General features: G+C 38.1%; 1 protein-coding gene across 2 annotated transcripts in view; it reads left to right on the top strand.

Annotated features, from left to right (window-relative positions):
- Nucleotides 1-704: 704 nt before the first annotated feature.
- FAM120B (family with sequence similarity 120B) overlaps nt 705-19,768 on the top strand; it is a 47,007-nt gene continuing 27,943 nt past the window's right edge. For both annotated transcript variants that reach the window (XM_005423217.2, XM_031058790.1), the window contains exons 1-4: nt 705-1,748; nt 6,090-6,270; nt 12,198-12,293; nt 18,264-18,436. In XM_005423217.2, the coding sequence (XP_005423274.1) occupies nt 729-1,748; nt 6,090-6,270; nt 12,198-12,293; nt 18,264-18,436 (1,470 nt within the window). In that variant the 5' untranslated portion in view covers nt 705-728. The remainder of the gene's footprint in view (nt 1,749-6,089; nt 6,271-12,197; nt 12,294-18,263; nt 18,437-19,768) is intronic.

Genomic DNA, 19,768 nt, shown 5'->3' with positions numbered 1-19,768 from the left:
CGGGGGGCTCGGCCCAGCCGGGGCTGCGCGCAGCGGCCCCCCGCACCCTGCGAGGTCCTTCCGAAACCAAACTGTGATCAAAGAGGGTGGCATTCTGAACTCTGTCTTTAACTGATAGGTTTCGGGAATGCTTTTAAAAGCTCTCTATTCATTGTACTTTGTAAACTCACTTTCCTTTCTTTACCTTTTGAATACCATAAGCATGTATATTTCTTAATAAAAGAGCAAAATCTATCCTCGTTTTTCTTGTATTGTGTACTTCTCTATACGCTATTAACCTGAAATCTCCCTCACTGGGGATACTCAGGAACCATCCAAACGCAATCCTGTGCTGTGTGCTTTGGGGTAGCCCTGCTGGAGCAGGGAGGTTGGACATGTGGTTCCTTCCAGCCTTACTCATTCAGTATGAATAAATGAGTGAATTTTGTTCGGTCATACTTACCAGAATCTCTTGATACTTATATTTTTCACTGATACAAAAGCCAGAAATGGAAGGGAAAATGAATGTGTACCTATGTTTGGTTTGCAGAGGAGAAGTAAACTGTTTCAAATCGTTAAAAGCTGGGATACAGCAATGAACTATCAGCAAAAGCAGAAAAATAACAGTTCTGTTTCCAAGCAGCTTTTAAAAATATTACTGTAGAATTTCATTGTTTTCCAGTATTGCATCTTAGAATGTTGTTTTTATTTCTCTTCTTTCAGACTGCTGTGACTTTTGGAGATCAGCCATGGGTGTTAGAGGCTTGCAGGGATTTGTGGCAAGAGTTTGCCCTGATGCGTGCCAAACGGTAGATCTGAGAGAAATGGCAGAAAAGCATCGCATTGATCATCCTGACTGCCCACCTGTTATCGTGGTAGATGCCATGAGTTGTGTTAGACGCTGGTACACTCCAGAATCCTGGGTGTGCGGTGGCCAGTGGCGGGAGTACCTTGCCATTTTAGAGGATTTTATCAATGCTTTTATGGCAGCTGGTATCAAGTTGGTGTTTTACTTCGACGGGGTGGTAGAAGAGAAAAAGAGAGATGAGTGGATCAAACGGAGGATGAAGAATACTGAGGAAATAGCCAGATTATTTCAGTTTATCAAGACTCACAGGAAACAGCCAGGGAGAGAAATGTTTGTTCTTCCTTCAGCTCTGCCTACTTTTACACGTTATGCCCTGAAATCACTCGGTCAAAAAACAGTCTGCACGTTGCAAGAAGGAGACTTTGAGGTGGCTGCATATGGTTTGCAGCACAACTGTATAGGAATTCTGGGGCAAGATAGTGACTACCTCATCTATGACACATGTCCCTACTTTTCCATTGAGAACCTCCGTTTGGACAGACTGGTCACTGTTATGTACTCTCGAGAAGTTCTTTGCCGTGTGCTGGGTATTAGTTTGACACATCTTCCTCTCTTTGCGTGCTTGCTTGGCAATGATATTGTTCCAGAAAGCATGTTGGAGGGATTTTGGAACAAATGTTTAACCAACAGTCCCCACAGGAACCGCAGCTACAACAGAAGAACAAACATATTGCTGTCTGTAGCAAATTACATCTCAAAAATTCCATGCTCATACAGCAGCCTGAAACACTTGGAAGAGATTCTACCTCTGGGATCAGACAAGACGTTGCTCTGCAGAGGAGTGAACTCCTACCTTTTGCCTGGGCAGCAGTCTCCATGGGTTCCTCCCAATGAAACAAATTGTCAAATGTTATCCCTTCAACAACAATCAGCTCTCTGTCAAGATAAAGAAATCTTTCAGGTAACTTGTTTTTTAAAGCTTAATGATCACTTCATTGCCATGACTAATTAGTGGAAGTTAGTAATGAGTACATCAATCCTATTGATTTAAATTTGCTTGTGCAAGAATCTTTTGTCTGTTAAGTAGAGCCTCAGTTATGATTATTGCATGCATTAATATGAGCACAGATGCAGCACATTTAATAAAAAGTAGTTTCTCTCTTTTTGAAATGTCAGGTAGGTCATGTAATGGGGAGCAGCTCCTCTCTAGGCCAGCAGCTGGACACAGAAATGTACTTCCCATGTATTATATGATTTCCCATGTTAATATGATTTATGTATTGACTTGGTTTTTACTTTGAGAACCCACAGGTCAGCCATAAGCTGGTCAGTGATCTGCTTGGCTGTGCCTTGCAGTGGAGGTATCAAAGGTAGCTGTGCTAAGAATGCAGAAATTGAAATTGCTTGTGGTGGAGACATGGAAACTCCTACAGAATCATGTCATGGAGTCATAGAATGGTTGAGGTTGGGACTAAAGATAACCTAGTTCCAAACCCCTGCCCTGAGCAGGGAGACTTCCACTAGACCAGGTTACTCAGAGCCCCATCCAACCTGGCCTTGAATACTTCCAGGGATGATCCAACTCCTCTCTTGTCAACCTAAGCCAGTGCCTCACCACCTTCACAGCAAAGGGCTTCTTCCTAATATCTAAGCTAAACTTACTTTCTGTCGCTTTAAATCCATTTCTCCTCATCCTGTCGCTACAGACCCTTGTGAAAAGTCCCTCTTCAGCTCTTTTGTAGCCCCCTTTAGGTATTTGAAGGCTGCTCTAAGGTGTCTCCAAGAGCCTTCTCTTCTCCAGTTACACAACTCCAGCTCTCTCAGCCTGTCTTCATAGCAGAGGTGCTCCAGCCCTCTGATCATCTTTGCAGCCCTCTGGACTCACTCCAACAGGTCAAAGTCCTTCCTGTGCTGGGGATGTCAGAGCTGGACACAGCACTGCAGGTAGGGTGTCACCAGAGCAGAGGAGACAGGGAGAATCCCCTTCCTTGCCCTGCTGGTCACGCTGCCTTGGATGCAGCCCAGGGTTCAACTGGCTTTCTGGGCTGTTAGTGCATGTTGCTGGTCAAGCTCACAGGTCAAGCTGCTTACTCAGCAGCACCCTAAAGCCTTTCTTAGAGCTGCTCTCAATCCGTTCCCCATCCAGCCTGTATTTGTGGTCAGGATTGCTCTGACCCAGCTGCAGGATCTTGTACTCAGCCCTGTTGAAATTGGTGAGGTTTGCACAGGCCCACCTGTCCAGGTTCCTCTGGATGGATCCTTTCCCTCCTGCATGTGGATGGCACCACACAGCCTGGTGTCACCTTGCTGAGGGAGCACTCAATCCCGCTGTCTGTGTTCCTGGCAAAGATGTTAAGCTGTGCTGTTCCTAGTAATGACCCCCGAGGACACCACTTGTCGCTGGCCTCCCCTTGCACATCGAGCCATTGACCACAACTCTTCCAGTGTGACCATCCAACCAGTTCCTTATCCACCAAGAGGTCCATCTGTGAAATCCATGCTTCTCCAGTTCAGGGACAAGGATGTTGTATAGGACCGTGTCAAATGCAATGAGTCTGTATTTTCTCATTTTTGGTTCAGGTTAAATTATCCTTGTTTTCATTGTCCCTGAATGACCCAAAAGCGCTTCAATAGGTTTATTAATTCCCAAAGGGCAGGGGTGCAGTAGCAAGTTTTAGTTATGGCATCCCACACGGACAGGGATGCGCTGGTGCTGGGGTGAGATATGGTAAGGCAGATTGAGTCCCTCTGGGAAATTGGATATATTAGCTTAGGGTGGTGTACCTGGCTAATAGAAAATGTGCTACCTTGCATCAGAGTTTAGGGTACAGTAGAAAGTCTAGAGTACAATTCTGTCAATTCGTGACAATTAAGATAGCATATTGAGATTTTTTAAAAAATCTATACAAGGAAGTGTATTTTAGACCCTATATTAGCCATCTGTTACTCCCTGTTTTATTAGGTCCTTGTAGACTTCAAACACAGAAGCTTTTTTTTTCTTTCTCTTGCTTATCTTGAGCATTTTCTTTAAAACTATTTTTTGTTTCCTCACGTTACTCTAAAGTAACAATATAATTTACATTTTGCTTTCTAGAAAGACTATAAAACATTTTATAACTGCATTGTAACCTATGCAGTGCTCATTTCAGCTAAACTGTAGATATATTTGGGTTTTTATATTCACCACACATAGCTACAGTACATATCACTTTTGACTGTTGTAGTTAAATAGAAGAGATTTTTAAAAATCAGCAGCCATACATCATAATAAGATGTTGAAAAATCTCTTTCTGCTTGAAGTGCAAGGAATAAACAGCCAGAATGCAATTATCTAGGTTGGATTATGGCCATGACAATAGTGGCAATATCCTTATTCCTTAAGAGAATGTACCATGTGGTCTTCATGACAAATGGTCATTATTTCTTGGCTTGGTCTTTCATTTGAAGGGTAGAAGTTCTGAAGCATCATGCTGAGCTACTGCTCTAATAAAATAATAATGTTTAGAAACTCCATTGAAGAATGCCTGCCTGTTGCTGCAAGAATCCTACATGAAGCCAGTCCCTGGGCCAAGGAATTTACAGTCAAAATGTTAGACGTGTTAACTTTTCTTTTGTTTTTGTTACAAGTGTTCAAATATTTGTATATGTAATGTGTGTGCTTTGCTTCATATTTTGAAACCCATATGTAGTTCTGCTTACCTTGCACATTGTCTGAGCTTCACATAAATGGCACACAAAGCTCAATTCCCACCATGAGGGCACAGCCTCATGTTGCTGCTTCTCTCAGAAGAGCATAACTTCCTAGCTGGATCTAGGTATGAATCAGAAATATTTTTCAAGATACAGACATTGAATACAGCAATACTTTTGAAATCAGCTTGTAGTTTTTTCAGTACATAAGGATGTGTAGCTTATTGGCAAATTGCAATAAGCTAGCATTGTTGATGGTCTCATCTGTGGCTGGTTTCTGTGCAATAATTCAGTGCTTCATTAAAATCATGCTTAGAAATACTTGATACAAAAGTATACTTGATAGGATTTCATTGTTTACACATATTAGAAATATTGAAGTATTTCTTGCAGGGAAGCCTTTAATTTATTGTATAAGTGCTCTGTTGATTGACGCTGTACACAGAAAGTATGACATTTTAGTAGAATTAGTTTTGATCACTAATTACCCAGTGAATTCCTGCAGCTTTGACCTGCTGAGTTCCTGGGTTTGCAGATACTGGAATTCTGCAGAAATGGTGAATTTGTTTCTGGCCAGTGGTCCAGTAACTCCTGGTGAAAGAATCTGTGGTAGCTTCAGCCGGATGGCACAACCCAAATAGTACAACTGGCACAACACACACAGGGAATGCAGAGCTGAGAAACGTCAGTGCCTGCTCACCATATGGCACAGGTCCTGGAGAATTTGTTAGTGGCACCCCATGGAAATATTCACTCTGCTCAGCTGTTTAAATACCCCAAGTTTTGGTCTGGGATTGTGCAGTAGAAAGTCTGTCTGTCTGTGCACTTGACCAATCCAGATTGCCAGTGTTACTGGTTGCAATTCTGTGCTGATGGGCTCAGAATGATGCTGAGAGCATCTTTGTTGCTTTCTCACCTAGAAGACCCTGCTGGTACTGAGGCTGCCTGTAGCCAGCTGCTGTAGCCAGATGTGTCTGCATCCAGTGTGTGGTTAATGTGCAGCCTGGGTGATGCTGTTAATTCTGCTGTTCAGCAACATGCCTGCAGACCTGGTTTTCCTCACTAGAGTAGATATGGCATTTCTTTTCACAGTGGAGAGCTGTTGCAACGTAAAAGTGTGGTGAAATTAAGTATTCTAATTTTACCAGAATGTAAACTACACCAAGTCAGGTCAGGAAAGAAATACAGCTGTCTTATATAGTTCGTCTTGCAATAAAATTGAAAGTTTGCATTTTGTCGTGATTTCACTCACTGTTTAAAGAAAGAAGATGCATTTTCAGGTGACCAAAGGAGGGCAGCTATGCTGGAATTCATGATTAATTTTGAGAATAATTACTTTCTAGAAAACTGTTGTTCAAGCTCTTAAATTTTAAGAATTAAAGGAGGGGCTAAGAAAGGGGATTTCCTGGGGATTCCTCTCCACAAAAAGATGGATGTCTGAAAATATACTATATTGGTGTTACTTGAAAAAGCACTTGTTCCCTCCCTGGCTATTCCCTCCATTTCTACTGATAGAGAAATATCTATTTCCTCAAACAGTGAATACATTTTGTTACTTTTTGATTCTTCTTGATTTTGGTGATAATGCCTTCTTCCTTCTTTGAACTAACAGTTAGCTAAAGAACAGCATATCCAATCTGAAAATTATTCAATCTTCAATATCCTGAGTCATGGAGAGATTGAGTGCAGCAACTCCTTGGAAGATGACTATGATACAGAGATTCCTGGACAGGCACTTATCTACCGCCCTGCTCGTCAGCATATTTATTCTATCTTGTTGGAGTCTGGAAATGGTAAGTATTAAACTACTTACACCATTGTACTTTCAATTTTGAAATATGAAATTTTGAATTCATTGCTTCAGCGGCTTTCTCAGCATTTAGGATAGAAAATGCATTTAGGATTAAAAACTCCGAGCAGCTGAAATGTAATTCTTATGGAAGCAAGAGAAACTGTGAAATTCTGGGGCTTTTTCTATATGCTGCTCTATTTCAGTTCTTTTAAAGTGATTTTTAAAAATTGGAGCTTTTTTCCTTGCTAAATGGGAGGTTGTGAAAGTTGTTAATGACCGAAAAATTGAGCAAAGCAATGGTCTTTACAAGATTTTTGGAAGTTTGAAGGTATATGAAACCAAATGTTCTTGGGTAAGTGTGGCTCTCGATGAATTAGTGAGTTGTAATACACTTTTACAGAACAATAATGCACTGTTAAAGTTTTACCTTCTGTTGATTTTAAGTCTGCAATTTTCAGAGCAGTCAAATACAGTTACTGTAATAATACAAATGCAAGTAGTCATGCCAGCTATTATTAGTTCTTTCATCCAAATGCTAGAAAATATGATTTCCTTATCCAGTGGTATAAACAGATTCGGTAGCAGTTACTTATATCTGTGCTTGCATTCATCTCCTTGAAGACAGAGAGTTCTTTATTCACATCCTTGGACCAATTTCATGTTCTTAAGACTTCCATTAGTTAAGTGTTATCTTTACAGTGTCTTTCAGCCAGTGAGTTGAAAATTAAAAGTGTACTGAACTTTATTGCTTTGAATGTGTTGATTTCTCCGTGGCAATTGCTTTACATTTTATTGATGAAAGTGCACCGCCATCAAACCTAATATTCGAACTATTTGCTTAGAAAGGCACAAAAAGGTAATTAAGTACATGATTGCACTCAGCAGCCAGAGGTTGAAGTTGTGCCATAATAGGAAAACTGAATCAGAGTTTACATAGCAATTTGGAGAGAATAACAAAAATCCCAGCAGTAATCATGCACATCTGTCATTTTTCATTTTTTGGTGTACTGCCTCCAAATTTTGTAGATAATTATAACTTGGTTGGTTTTTACTTATTCATCTAAACAGCAGGATATTCATTGATGTTTTCAGAAACACCCAGGCCAAAATTCCTAATTAACAGTTGTTGCTGCAAGATGGCAGGGTAGTAGGGAGGTTAGCATTTGTGTTACAGTGGGTTTAGTACTCAGAGAAGATTAGAATTGAAATACAGAAACGTTTATTTAGAGTCATATTGAAAATGAAATTTTAATGTGAAAGTTGTCTTCTTTTAAGGAAGTGGTTTTAGAATAAAACCACAGATATCATGGGTTATTTATTCTCAGTTCAGGCTTCCAATTCTAGTGATAATTTTCTAAACTAAGCCGTCATTTAGAAAATCAGGCCTTAACCCTTCCAGAGAAAGGTAGGTAGATTGTGTCTGGATGGGTGCCTCTATTAAATCTGCATTTTCAATGCATGTGTCTACCTCTAACTGCTTTAACCATGTCCCTTCCTAGTAGCTCATGAGTTGTTTTTTTATTCCAGTGTATAGTTGCTTCTAAGTCAAGAGTGTAGATCATTAGTCACAGTCTGTATTGGTATGCATAGGTATGCGTAAGCATTAGTTTTTATGGATTCACTGCTAGACCTACAAAGGTTTGTTCTTTACGAAGTAAGTAGAATCCTTTGCCAGTTTCCCTCAGATGAGATCAAGTTGATTGGTTTTTGTAATTTGATAAGGAACAGGATGGGAAGAAGTAGTCTACACTGTCTGTAGGTTGTAGTATCATGTAGAATGACATTGGATTAGCATTATAAAAGAGTTTACTGGAACAAGACAACGAATTAAATTAATCCATGTGGAGTCTGCCACCATTTTACAGCTGCTGATGTAGCACATTTGAAGCTAATTTGACTTACTCTACACTTGCAGTTTGCAGATTACTTACTGCTAATTGGCAAAGCAGCCAAAATTTAGTAAAAGCAGTGGTTACAGTTTTAGTAAGAACAGGTTAAAGCTAATGTGAACTGTTTGCCCTACTCTGAAACAAGAGACTGTTAGTTATGAATGTCTAGATTGTGATTTCCAAAGGTGCTTAAGAGACCCACCAATCCATAGGAGCAGAATATCATATCCTTTGAAGCCATTGGCCCATACCATGCCACTTTGCCTGAAGCCATGGTGGGATGTGTTGCTTTTGCTATCAGTGCCACTTTAAATAATTTTCTTGCACAGCCACTCCTTTCAATCCTTGCACATTGTCTCAGTTGTGCTGTTGCAGCTGTTTGTGCAGCTGTGTGGTGGCCTAGTTTGAGAAACTGAAAATAGCCTCTGTCTCTCTTCCCTGCCTTTTTTGTAGTCAGGTAAACCTGGTCTGTTTCCCTATCTGGCTCTGTGTAGCCACAACCAGCTGTGCTGAAACACCCCGAGGGAATGGCAGGGAATGGGAATGAGCAAATCAGTGCCTGCCTGTAAAATATAGCAGAGCTGCTGAAACAATTGCTTATATAACATTGCCTTTGGTATAGTTTGGTGTGTGGTGCGTGTACCTTTACTCATGGAAGTGTTGGAGAATCACAGCCTTATTTTTGACCCTACAGAAATAAATAGGGTGCTGATGATGATTCTGACAACATGGCATTTGTTGTCTGTGTATTTCAAAAGTGCATTTATAATTAATTGAGCCATTCTGATCAATATGTGAAATATTGCATACAGTGATAGAAATTGTCAACATTTAAGGGTCTTTCTGAGAAAAAGTACTTCTGGAAAAATTCAAGTAGGAGGGAAAACTAACAGTAAATAATACACCCTGATAGGCCAGCCAAGCTTTCTTATGTGTGCAGAGGGTTCAGAACAAAGCCAGCAGGTTTTGGCACTAACACAGTCCATGAAAATACCTGCACCTGCATGTCCATTGCCAATTAGGAGATTATGTAATATAGCCTGAGCCTGTGGCCAGCTCCTCGAAGTCCTGGCATCACTCCCAGTTCTAACATTAGCAGGCCAGACTGATTCTTGCTTTGACACTGTCAAAACCAGTTCCTTAGCAGAATTTTTGCCAGTTATCACCAGTGACCGCTCAAAAGAGTTGGGGTTGTTGCAGGTATAGAGGAACACACTTAACAACATTTTCCAATTGTCTCGTGGTTTGCACATAGTTGAAGCTTACCTTAGGTGCTTTCACAGGTCATTCAGAATCTATTTAAACAAAGGAACTTTTATTTAATTGGTGATATTCTTTATATGCTTTGTGGGGAAAAACATTAGGGGTTTTTTCCCCAAGACATTTCCATGCAGAGAGGGTTGACATTTAGAAATCATACCTCCACTTTGTTCTTGGTATGTCAATAGGCTGTCAGTTTGCAGGACCTTGCTTTCACCTGTATTTATTTGGCTGTTTATGTGAACAGTAATATGTGTTTATTACTAATAGTAATAAAAAGCACTCAGTATAGTAATGAAAAGCACTCAGCTGATGTGGGGCTATGTCCTGTACCTACATTCACAAACATTAAAAGAATGAAACTGTAGATTTCCTATCAACTTCCCTTTTTACTGTGCATGAGTTCAATGGTTGATGTCAAAAATAATCTCTCACTGGTATTTAGAATCAAGACACATTTTGATATGTTTTTCTGTGAGTTGTGGAACTCATGAAGAGCAGTGCTTCTCATCAGCAAAGTTATTCTATTTCCATGCTTCTTTATACCATCTTAACTTCTCCTCATGTCCTTTAAAACTCCCTCCTGCAGTATATGGTGTTCCTAAGCATGTTCCCTATTGCTTCCTGCCCTTCCCAAATCCCATCTACCTTTTGTCTCATCTCTAGCTTTTCTACAGCTATTTGTGTATTGATTTGCCACTCAGTTTGTTTGTATACAACAGGTAAGTTGACTTTCCTGCCTTTCTTTCAATTGGCGCCCTAATAGAATCCCTCTGTCAGCTGAGTCTTCAGTTTCACAAACTGTTTAGGACTTTTGAAATCCATTTGAAATCACTTCTCCTTTGGCAGATTTAGTTGAAGCAAGAGCAGTGCATCCATGAATTAATTATAAGATAGATGTCCTAATTGCATTATGTTTGCCTCCTTAAGAAACCAGGCTAAAATTTAGGAGTCTGACTGAGCTGGATAAATTGAATAAAGCAGAGTAATCCACACACTAAATCTTAAAACTTAATGTTAAAACATCAGAATGTTTCCGAAAGTGACTTTGGGTTATTTAATGGAAGGATTTTGTTCATGAAATAACGTTATCATAGACAATGATTTATAATCAAGATGTGAGATTATTCAGCTATTGGAATGTACAGTTTAAGACTCTTCCCCCCTCCAGTGTAGGGATTTTAAATTTTATTTTTAATGTCATTGGTTTTTGAACAGATAAGCATGGCAAGTCATATGTAACACAGTCTCTCAATACTCCATGTGTTGGTTCTTCAGTCCTTCATCTTTATTGGGAGTTTGTGCTGCAGGTCCATGGGGAAGGAAGGAAGGTAGGAAGAAGCAGGGTTGTAAAACAGATTTTATAGTGTTCTTTTTCGCTTCTCTTACCCCTGACATTAGAAATTCATCTGAGGAATTTCTTCCCTTGCACCATAGCGCACTACTTTTTCATTCATGTCAACAGTTATCTCCAGCATTGGGCTATGAGTGAGATCAGGAAATTGTGTGACAAAACCTTTTTGGGTGGACAAGGAAATGACATGTTGGAAAGGTTTGTTTGGTTTGGTTTAATCTAGGGGAGGTTTTTGATTAGGGTTCACATGGCATCAAAAATACTTGTGCAGTAAATTTTAGGGAGTTTGGAATTGGTGATAAAAGGCAGGATTTTTAAAGGATAATGGCTTCAGTATTGGTTGAGAGACGGAAGAAATTAGAGATGCAATCCTGTGAATCTGGAAAGGGACAAGGGAAAAAAAGGAAATATTTGAAAACTCTACTCCAAGTGCCCAGGATTAGCTAAATCTCTTTAATTCATACTGTTTACCAGACCACAGAGAGGAAATTTAGGGCACTATGACTTGGGTACCATAACCAAAATGTGGACAAAATGCAAAACACCGTTGATAGTAGCACCGATTCTATGTTTGTTTGGTTTTTTTAAATGACGACTTGCATTTGAATGATTTTGAGCTGGTTCTTGTAAATTGGATAGTCTGCATTTCAAAAATTCTTAAATGCATGATTTTTTTTTTCCTGTGGGTTGGTTTGTTTGGGTTTCTTTAAGCATCAAGTAGTTAGATGCACAATTCCTGAAGTCCTTAAATTAAATTTTTAATTTAAGGGCCATCTTTAGGGGGGCTGAGCAGGTTTCAGGTTAGGGACTAGGAAAGCCACTTGAAGTATTATGTATAAACAATTCCTTTATGCTCGACAAAAGGTCTGGAACAATGGGCTATAGAAGCTCTGCATCTGATGGTGGTATGACTCCATTGCTGTCAGCTTTCAAATAGCCATCAAGGCCTCCCTATTAAGATTTTGGCTCAAACCCTGATACAGGAAACGTCAGGGCAAGTTGGGAGGTGAATCATATTAAGCTCTGCCTGGCTATGTGGCAGCATGACAATGCTGAGAGACTGAGGTAGCTCATGCAGGTCCCTGAGCTATGCCACATGCCTCCAGAGCCTCCTGAGCTGCCTTGTAGTGGGAAAGCCTAAGCCTGTTTCAGAATGTTTTCCACAGACTCTTGTATTTACAGTTTTGATTGCAGTTCCCCAGTCCAAACTCATGTTTATAGTAGGTAATTGAAACTCTCTTTATTTGTTCTGATGATTTGTCATAAAGATACTGAAACAATTTTTTCTTGGTTTGTTTCTAAAGCTGAGCAAACAAGTCATCAAGAAGTGCCTTCTGTTTAGAATCCTGATCACAGCTTATTCCAGCTGTTACAGTAGTGTCAATACTTGCATTTGACTTCCTGATCCAATTCTGTCTTTTTTAGGTGGAACCTGTCCTTCGGTAAAAGAGTGGTTTGTCTATTTTGGAAATCCTCTCAAGCAGCCGGACCTGATACAACCTGTACAACCTTCTGTTACAGGTAGAATAAAAATGCGTATAAATCCAAACTGAAAGAACCACTTCACTAAATGAGGTGGGACAATCCATCATATGTTTGATACAGAATCCAGGATGACTGTGGAGAACAAGGAGCTAAAGAGCTGCACTCTTGTAGCTGCTTTTAATTACCTTTTGTAATTATAATAGGATTCAGCTTTGAGATACAGGGTTTTTGCAGGGTCTTGTTAAACCCAGTGCTAATTGAAACATCAGTTCTAAAATGCAGACAATTTCTTAGAAGTTCTAAATACTGCTCTGAGGCCAGGATAGGTGGTGTGTGGGTCCAAATTAAAACTCATCCATTAAGCTGTTTGACAGATTGTGTTAATGAGAACAGTGGAGAATGTAAAAAGGAGTCATTTTTATATAATCTCTGACAATCCAGAGAGAGATTCTAGCTTTTAATAAAAAAAAAAAATTGGGCTGTTTCTGTGAAGCTGTTTCTGCTCTCTTAAGTATATTGTGTGGTTTTATCCTCTTCCCTTTGGTAAAAAAAAACACATTAATGAGCACTCTTAGTGAAATTGGAGTTATGAGAAATGTGCTACATTTATGAGGAAGTATCATACATTTCAGTGAAAAGATTGAGCACTGTATATATATAATTCTCTCTCTCTCTCTCTCTATATATATATACAATTGTATCATGCAGTATAAGTTTAGGATGGGAAGTAAACAATTTTATTATGTCAAGGGGAAAATTGTTCTAAGTGTTCATTTGTCCATGCAGTTGTAGTCATCCTTGATCTCACAGTCTCTCTCTCTCTCTGTCATCTGTTAGCAAATGGATCAGCAGCTCAGGGATTTTTCTAGTCTTTCATATGAAATTTATTTGTTTCGTTGATGTCTTGCTAAGAAAAGTTACTATCTATCTACTCAGTTTTTGGAGAGTAATTACCAGCACATCTTCCCTCAGCATCCAGAGCCTTCTGTAGCAGTCTTTGTACTGATATGGTCTAAATCCAAATTCAGAAGCTGACATGCAGGCACTTCTTTGTAAATTTATCGTAAATTTTCTTTTTCAGTATCCAAAGATTGCATATTTATCTTCAAATTTGAAACATATATTCAATGAGAGTCTTTGAAATCAAAGATGAAGGAAAATCAGTTGCTTTTTAGATGTCATCCTTTTCAAAATCGTTTTTAATGGACTGTTCAGAAAGAGATTGGTTATATAGACAAAGTTTTTATTTGATATGCAGCACTTTCGCTGTCCGGTACCCTTGACACAATATTAGGAGAGTGATTATCTAATTGGCTTTATGATAGCAAGAAATGGCTGTGAGATTTTTCAAATGGAATATGAGTATGCAGAGTGAAAATTGATCAGTTCGTCCTGAGCAAATGTTTTATTTCAGCATACAGTGGTCTGGGGACATGCTGCAAAACAAGGAAACAAAACTCAACAAAGTATAAACTGTACCTATGTAGTTACATTTCAAATTGTCTGGCAAATATACTGTATTTACTGTTGTGACATTTTCCCTGCCAGATAGTATACTTCCTTCCTCCCTTTCTGGAGAATGTGCTTAATCTCATGTACTCTGGTTCTATAGCTGTGCAAATATACAACACATAGAACCCACCTTCATGTTGACAATAAACAGGATTGTGAGTGTGTTTGTTTATAGCAACCACATAAGTGGAGTTTATAAAAACAGAGTCTTCTCAGATACAATCTTTACTAACTCAGGCTGTTCAAGCAGACTATTAAAAAATGGGAGGAGGACTTTTAGTGTTTATTTTTAGTGCTCTGTTGTCATTCCTTCAGCGGACAAATATTTTTCTAAAATTTTTGCAGTCCATATTTGTATGCCTTACATTCGCTCATGCATCTTTGATTTTCCACAGCATGACTTTCTAATTCACCAAATAAGGTTCTCTACGGCACATCACATTTTTCAGACAGGGATCATATTTAGAGCTAAATTTAAAGTTGTTTCAGGAAGTTAGAGTTCAAGGCTGTCAATCAATATCAGTTTACTCAAAAAGACAAAAAAGAATTTTGTCAAAAACCGATTTGAAACATAAAAAGTGCAATTAATTTGGGAAGGTTTTTTTTTTGTTTTTCTTTTTTTTTTTGGAAAAAGCTGATAACCTGATCATCAAAACTACCTTAGAGCTGTATTGAGAATATGTGGAAAATCCTGACTCTCTTCCAGTTTGATTTAGATCAAAAAGTCTAAAGAAACTGTGAACTTTAAACTATAGTGTACATTATGATAAATACTTTAAATTTTGCATTAATCTTAAAAAAAATGTAGAATTCCTACTAATTTTGTGTGTGTATAAAACAGCAGAAGTACCTTGCATCTGGAAATGTTGCAGGTGATAGACTGAATGTTAGCTTTTTTTAAAAACGAAATATCGAATCCTAAAGGCAGGATGGTAAGTAAGATGATAACTTAAAATATATTTAAAATATAGTACGTATTAACTATATTTTTTATTTTTGAGAAACAGTCTTCTGAATTAGCATCTGTGCTTGCTTGCATTGTCTGTGTCTCTTCCTTCTAGAATGTTTCTTTACACTTGAATGAATATGATTATGATTTACACACATTGACAGAGCAGCACTTATATTGATAGAAAGTGTCACTGGCAAATAAATTTTGTGTAGAAGATCCATGATCTAGGAAAATACTGTTTCACATCCATATCTTGTGAACATAGCAGCTATATTTGATATGTCTGCAGTTTATGTGGAATAGAAAAAATTATAGAGTCTTTGCTGGAAATGTATAGATTCTGCTGTTCATTTTATTTCTGACAATGCATAGGATACTGTAGCTTCATATTACAGAGTTTGGATGTACTTTCATTATTCTAATCATTGCATCCTTCATGAATGTGTCATGAATATGTTTAAGTTCAAAGTGCTGTCTCTGTCTTTAATGGTCAGATTTAATTGGCATTTGAGTTTTTCAGCCACAGTTGTTGAGAAGTTACTGTTGACTGTTCCTAGCAAGTACATTTTTATAAACTTATTTTTACTGTTTGGTATTTACATGAGCATGTAAAAATGAAGAAGTATTAAAGTTCTATTAGTGGTGTTATAAAATAAAATTTCAATAGTCATTACTTCAAATATACATGAACATTTACTATTATACATCTATATACTCAGTAATGATGTGTTTAAAGTTGCTACAAATGTGAGGATCACCTTTAAGTGTTGAGTTAAATGGTATAATAGAATTCATGCATTCCACAACTTTTGCATGTATTGCATATCCATAAATCGATTATTGAAATTCAAACAGATGAAATAAATGTTTATGTAGTCCATTGAAATGCTTTTGTTTCTCATGCTGCTTTCTATATGATAATGGTATTAAATGTGTGAGTATAAAGGAAAAAGGTAGAAAGTGATTTGTCCTTGTTTTTTTTTTTTTTAATTCATGGGTTGTCTGTTTTTCTGTTTAGGCAAGTAATATCTCACCTCCATGGAGGTCTTTTTAAAGCTCCTCTTCTTGAGATTCCTGAGGACTGCAGTTCACATAGTGCTGAATATGGTTTTCACACAATTTTGTGCCCGTTGAGAGTAATTATGTTTGCATATGTTTGTGTAATTCATGGGAAATTGCGGTTCCTACAACCCCAACAGATAATTCTATTATTACTAGTCTTTATAGTAAAGGTGTTTCAGTTAGGTACGTATAAATATGTTTTGGAGTGTTTTCCTTTTGTTACTCAGTTTCGGTTGTTTTTCAGGTTAATTTCGTAAATGTATAGACATGTTGAGAAAATTAAATATTTCTCTTGCCTCTCCAAGTACATTTCTATTTCAGAAATGTTTTCTAATTACTGTAAATAATGTAGTAAGGATATACGTAAAGCAGAGAACATTCTGAGGGTCTACTGTAGATGAATATTAGATGTGCTGTGGACTGCATTTATGGTGGTACAGTGATTAAACTTTAGGATATTTGTTTCTTTTTTTTACTTATCTTTCATTTGATATAATAGATTAGTCTTGGGTATTACATGGAATTTTATTACTTGAAGAAGAGAACTCTTCAGAAAAAAAGTGCCTTTTGTTGGTGTGTTCCTAAAGGAGACAGCATCAGGTTTTCTTTCCCAGAGTAAATAACTGATAATTTATCAGTACCCTCTTTTCCCAGGCAGTAGATGTTTCTGAAAGTGGAAGAAACTGTTTATGGAAGAGATGTCTTGAATTTTTTGTTGAGCGCTCTCAGTATAGATCTATAATCTTGAACATTGACGAAGTTAATGGTTTTACTCTGAAGAAAGAAGGGTTTCTGTTTTCAGCTATGCCCCTGGATGCAAAAGAGAACTTTTCTTTTGACTGATTCTGGGTGTATCTCTTCATGTGCAGAAACCATCAAAACTGTTTGAGTTTACCCATGTACAGCTTGTCTCACACATCAGCGTTGCTTAGGCTTGGTAGCAGAAGTTGGCTTTTTTTTGTTTCATGCATGTTATATTTAATTTTCTTCCTGGAAGTTAGTCTCTGCTGTTCTTTTTTTTCTTAAGGCAGCAATTTCCAATCTCAAAACCAGTAATGTGGGTCTTACTGTGTTGTCTGTACTACCCCATTCACTGCCACTATTTATTTTATCTCTTTCCTGCATTTCTACCTCCAATCAAGCAGCTGGTTTTTTTTCTTAATAATACATTTCCCTTAGAAATAAGGTTAGACACGTACAGATTTTATGGTAGTAGTTCTTTTTATGGTTAAAACTTTTGACAGGAGAGTTAGCTTTGAAAATAGTAAAGGAAACATCTATCAGGGAGATAAAGACAGTACTAACTTTTCTTCTGGTTTCCCCCTCTCCAAAGGATTAGTACCATTTGGTTAATGGGCTTTCCTGGCTAAATAAACATCATCTCTGTAGATTTCAGCACCTTGTCACTTTAACCATTTATTATCACCAAGTGTTCCTAACTGGTCTGCAGCTGCTGCGTGTCACATAAAAAAGGAAGAGGTGTTACCAAATGTAGCTTAATTAGTCCACATTTAAAATTCACACCTCATTTTATTTAACTACAGAAGCAACCATACTTTATGGTACGATTCTGTCTTTTATTGAGATTCCCAGGCATAACCAGTTCACTGGTGTGTTATTTCACGTGCCTTAGTGTTTATTTTGATAACAGATTAAATGTAATTTAAATGAGGAGCAAATTTTGCATTAGTCCACACGTGTCACAAGCTGGGAGATGGCAGCATGGGGTAAATATTAAGAATTTAGAGACAAGCACGAATGATACTAGAGAAAGTCTGGAAAGATCCATTATTCATAACTGATGACAGTTCTTTTGTGTGTGTTTGCAACAGTGTTTCATACAGTAGCTTAGGAAGTGAAAAACACCAGATCCCCTCCGTTTTTGTTCTCAAACTGGAATGCTCTGCAGAGGAGCCAGAGCCACACAGTGCCTGGTGGAGAGTGCCTGCTCACCACCGAGTGGCTGAGGTGTTCATTGAAACAGGTGATCAGGAGGGAGGCAGTGTGAGCATCCTTCAGGGACCCCTGATATGTTAACTCCAGCAGAGAGAGAGAAAAACAGACCTGGTGGGTCTCTGCTGAATCACTGTTTTACGATGAAGTGAGCCCCATTTAATGCTGTGCATCCCCAAGGGAAAGAACACACTTGCAGGCAAACTTTGCTCTTGCATAGGTTAAATGCTTGCTGTCTCAAGGTTGTCTATGTTATTGTAAGGGTTGAATTTAGTCCACTCTGCTTAAACATGCCTGTATTCAATAAATTTGGTTTAAATTATAGGCCATTTTTTTGTTAATTTTTTTTTCTTTCAAATGTACAAGTTTTGTCAAATACATTTTATTTTTGACTTAGTGATCCTGGCAACTGCCAAGAGCATTTCATTTCCTTTCCTGCCAGAGCAGTCATTTCCTTTCAGATTGTAATGAGGTAGACATGTTTCATCTTGTTGCTGCCAAAATAAAATAATGGATTTCTTTTGTAGGTGGAACACCTAATTTGAAAATACTGTGGCTTGCCAAGGGGCCTGACGTGGAGAGGCAACGGTATAGTACATTTCTGGCCTGCTTTCACCTTCAAGATGAGATGGAAGAGCTCCAAGCTCTGGAAGCACCTGTTGCAGGATTCTGCTGCTTGCTGGCCTATCTTATGATGCAGGTAAGAGGGATGGTTGCTTTTCCCTCAGTCAGGGCTGTCAGCCCTGATAGGTGCAAAGAACAAATAAAGTGGTTTTTGCTAGCCTGTGCTGGGCATTGCTCTTAATCCTTACTGTAGGCATAGCTGATCAAATATAATAATACTGCATTACAGTATTTTTAATTACTCCATTTAGCGTGCACCATCCTGTTCAAGAAATACTTGGGGTTTTTAGTAGCTAATCATAACTCTCACATGCCCATGACAAAACCCCCTGGGCAATCTAGCAGAGAGTATAAACTGAGGGATTTCCCCTGCTCTTTGGGACCTGTGTGCAAATTAAAGTTGCTCCTTTTGTCTTTCCTTTGTGTCATCAAAAGGAGACATTCCCTCAGGTGACTATGCAGACTGTGCAAACAGACAATATAAATATTTAGTCAGCTCTCATTGACTACTTTTTCATGCCTTCTTGTCAGTCTACTAATTTTCAAGCCAGAATTGAGGATATGGCTCTTCTCATTAAATTCTGAGTAATAGGGGATCATTAGGTAGCACTTGTTATAGTTCCAAATACTTGGCATCCTGCAGACTACCTTAATTAAAATAAAAAGGGAAACAAGATTAAATATAATATTGCTTCATTATTTACTTTTCTCTTAGGTATTTAATATATTGTCTGTACTTGCCACATTTCAAATGGTGATCTCACAAGCAGATTTTCCTCTCTGAGGATGAGCAGATTATGCATTTATCTAATCTGATAAGTTCAGTTTCACTTGTACTTAAACTGAACTGCATTTTGTCTTTTGTTTTGCTTTTTTAGACTTCAATTTCCTCAATTACAGATTTGTACTGGTGTGTGACACATGAAAACAAGTTCTCCCTGAATTTTCCTTTCATTTCCCTTGATATGTTTACTCAGACTTAGATGACATATTGAGGAAGTACATACGGGAATTACACAAATGATCCATATGGGTCTTTTTTTTCTTTAATAGAACAGAATACAAATTGAAAATTTTTTTTAAGATGATACTTATTTGAAGTGTTTTTCCTATTAGAATATGTAAATGCAGTTTCATTTATCACTATTCCACTTATTTATTGACTTATTCTGTGCACCCTTTCATAGCATGATAACTAAATTGTTTGAGAAGGGTTTCTTTAGTGAGATTAAGAAGAGGAGTAACAGGATGGAACACCTACAGAGGTGTGGATTTACTGAACCTTGATCACAGGATATTAATAAAATAGAAAAAAATGCTTGTCAGGAAAATGGTTTTCAGAACTTATTATCCAATGGCCACTGTTATAAGCAGAGACAAAATCAGACTTACAGCTCTTGGTTTCAGC

This window comes from Geospiza fortis, unplaced genomic scaffold, assembly GCF_000277835.1.
Source record: "Geospiza fortis unplaced genomic scaffold, GeoFor_1.0 scaffold381, whole genome shotgun sequence".
Lineage (NCBI taxonomy): Eukaryota > Metazoa > Chordata > Aves > Passeriformes > Thraupidae > Geospiza > Geospiza fortis.
The sequence above is the reverse complement of the archived record's forward strand: the minus strand, read 5'-3'. Positions and strand labels throughout refer to the sequence as shown.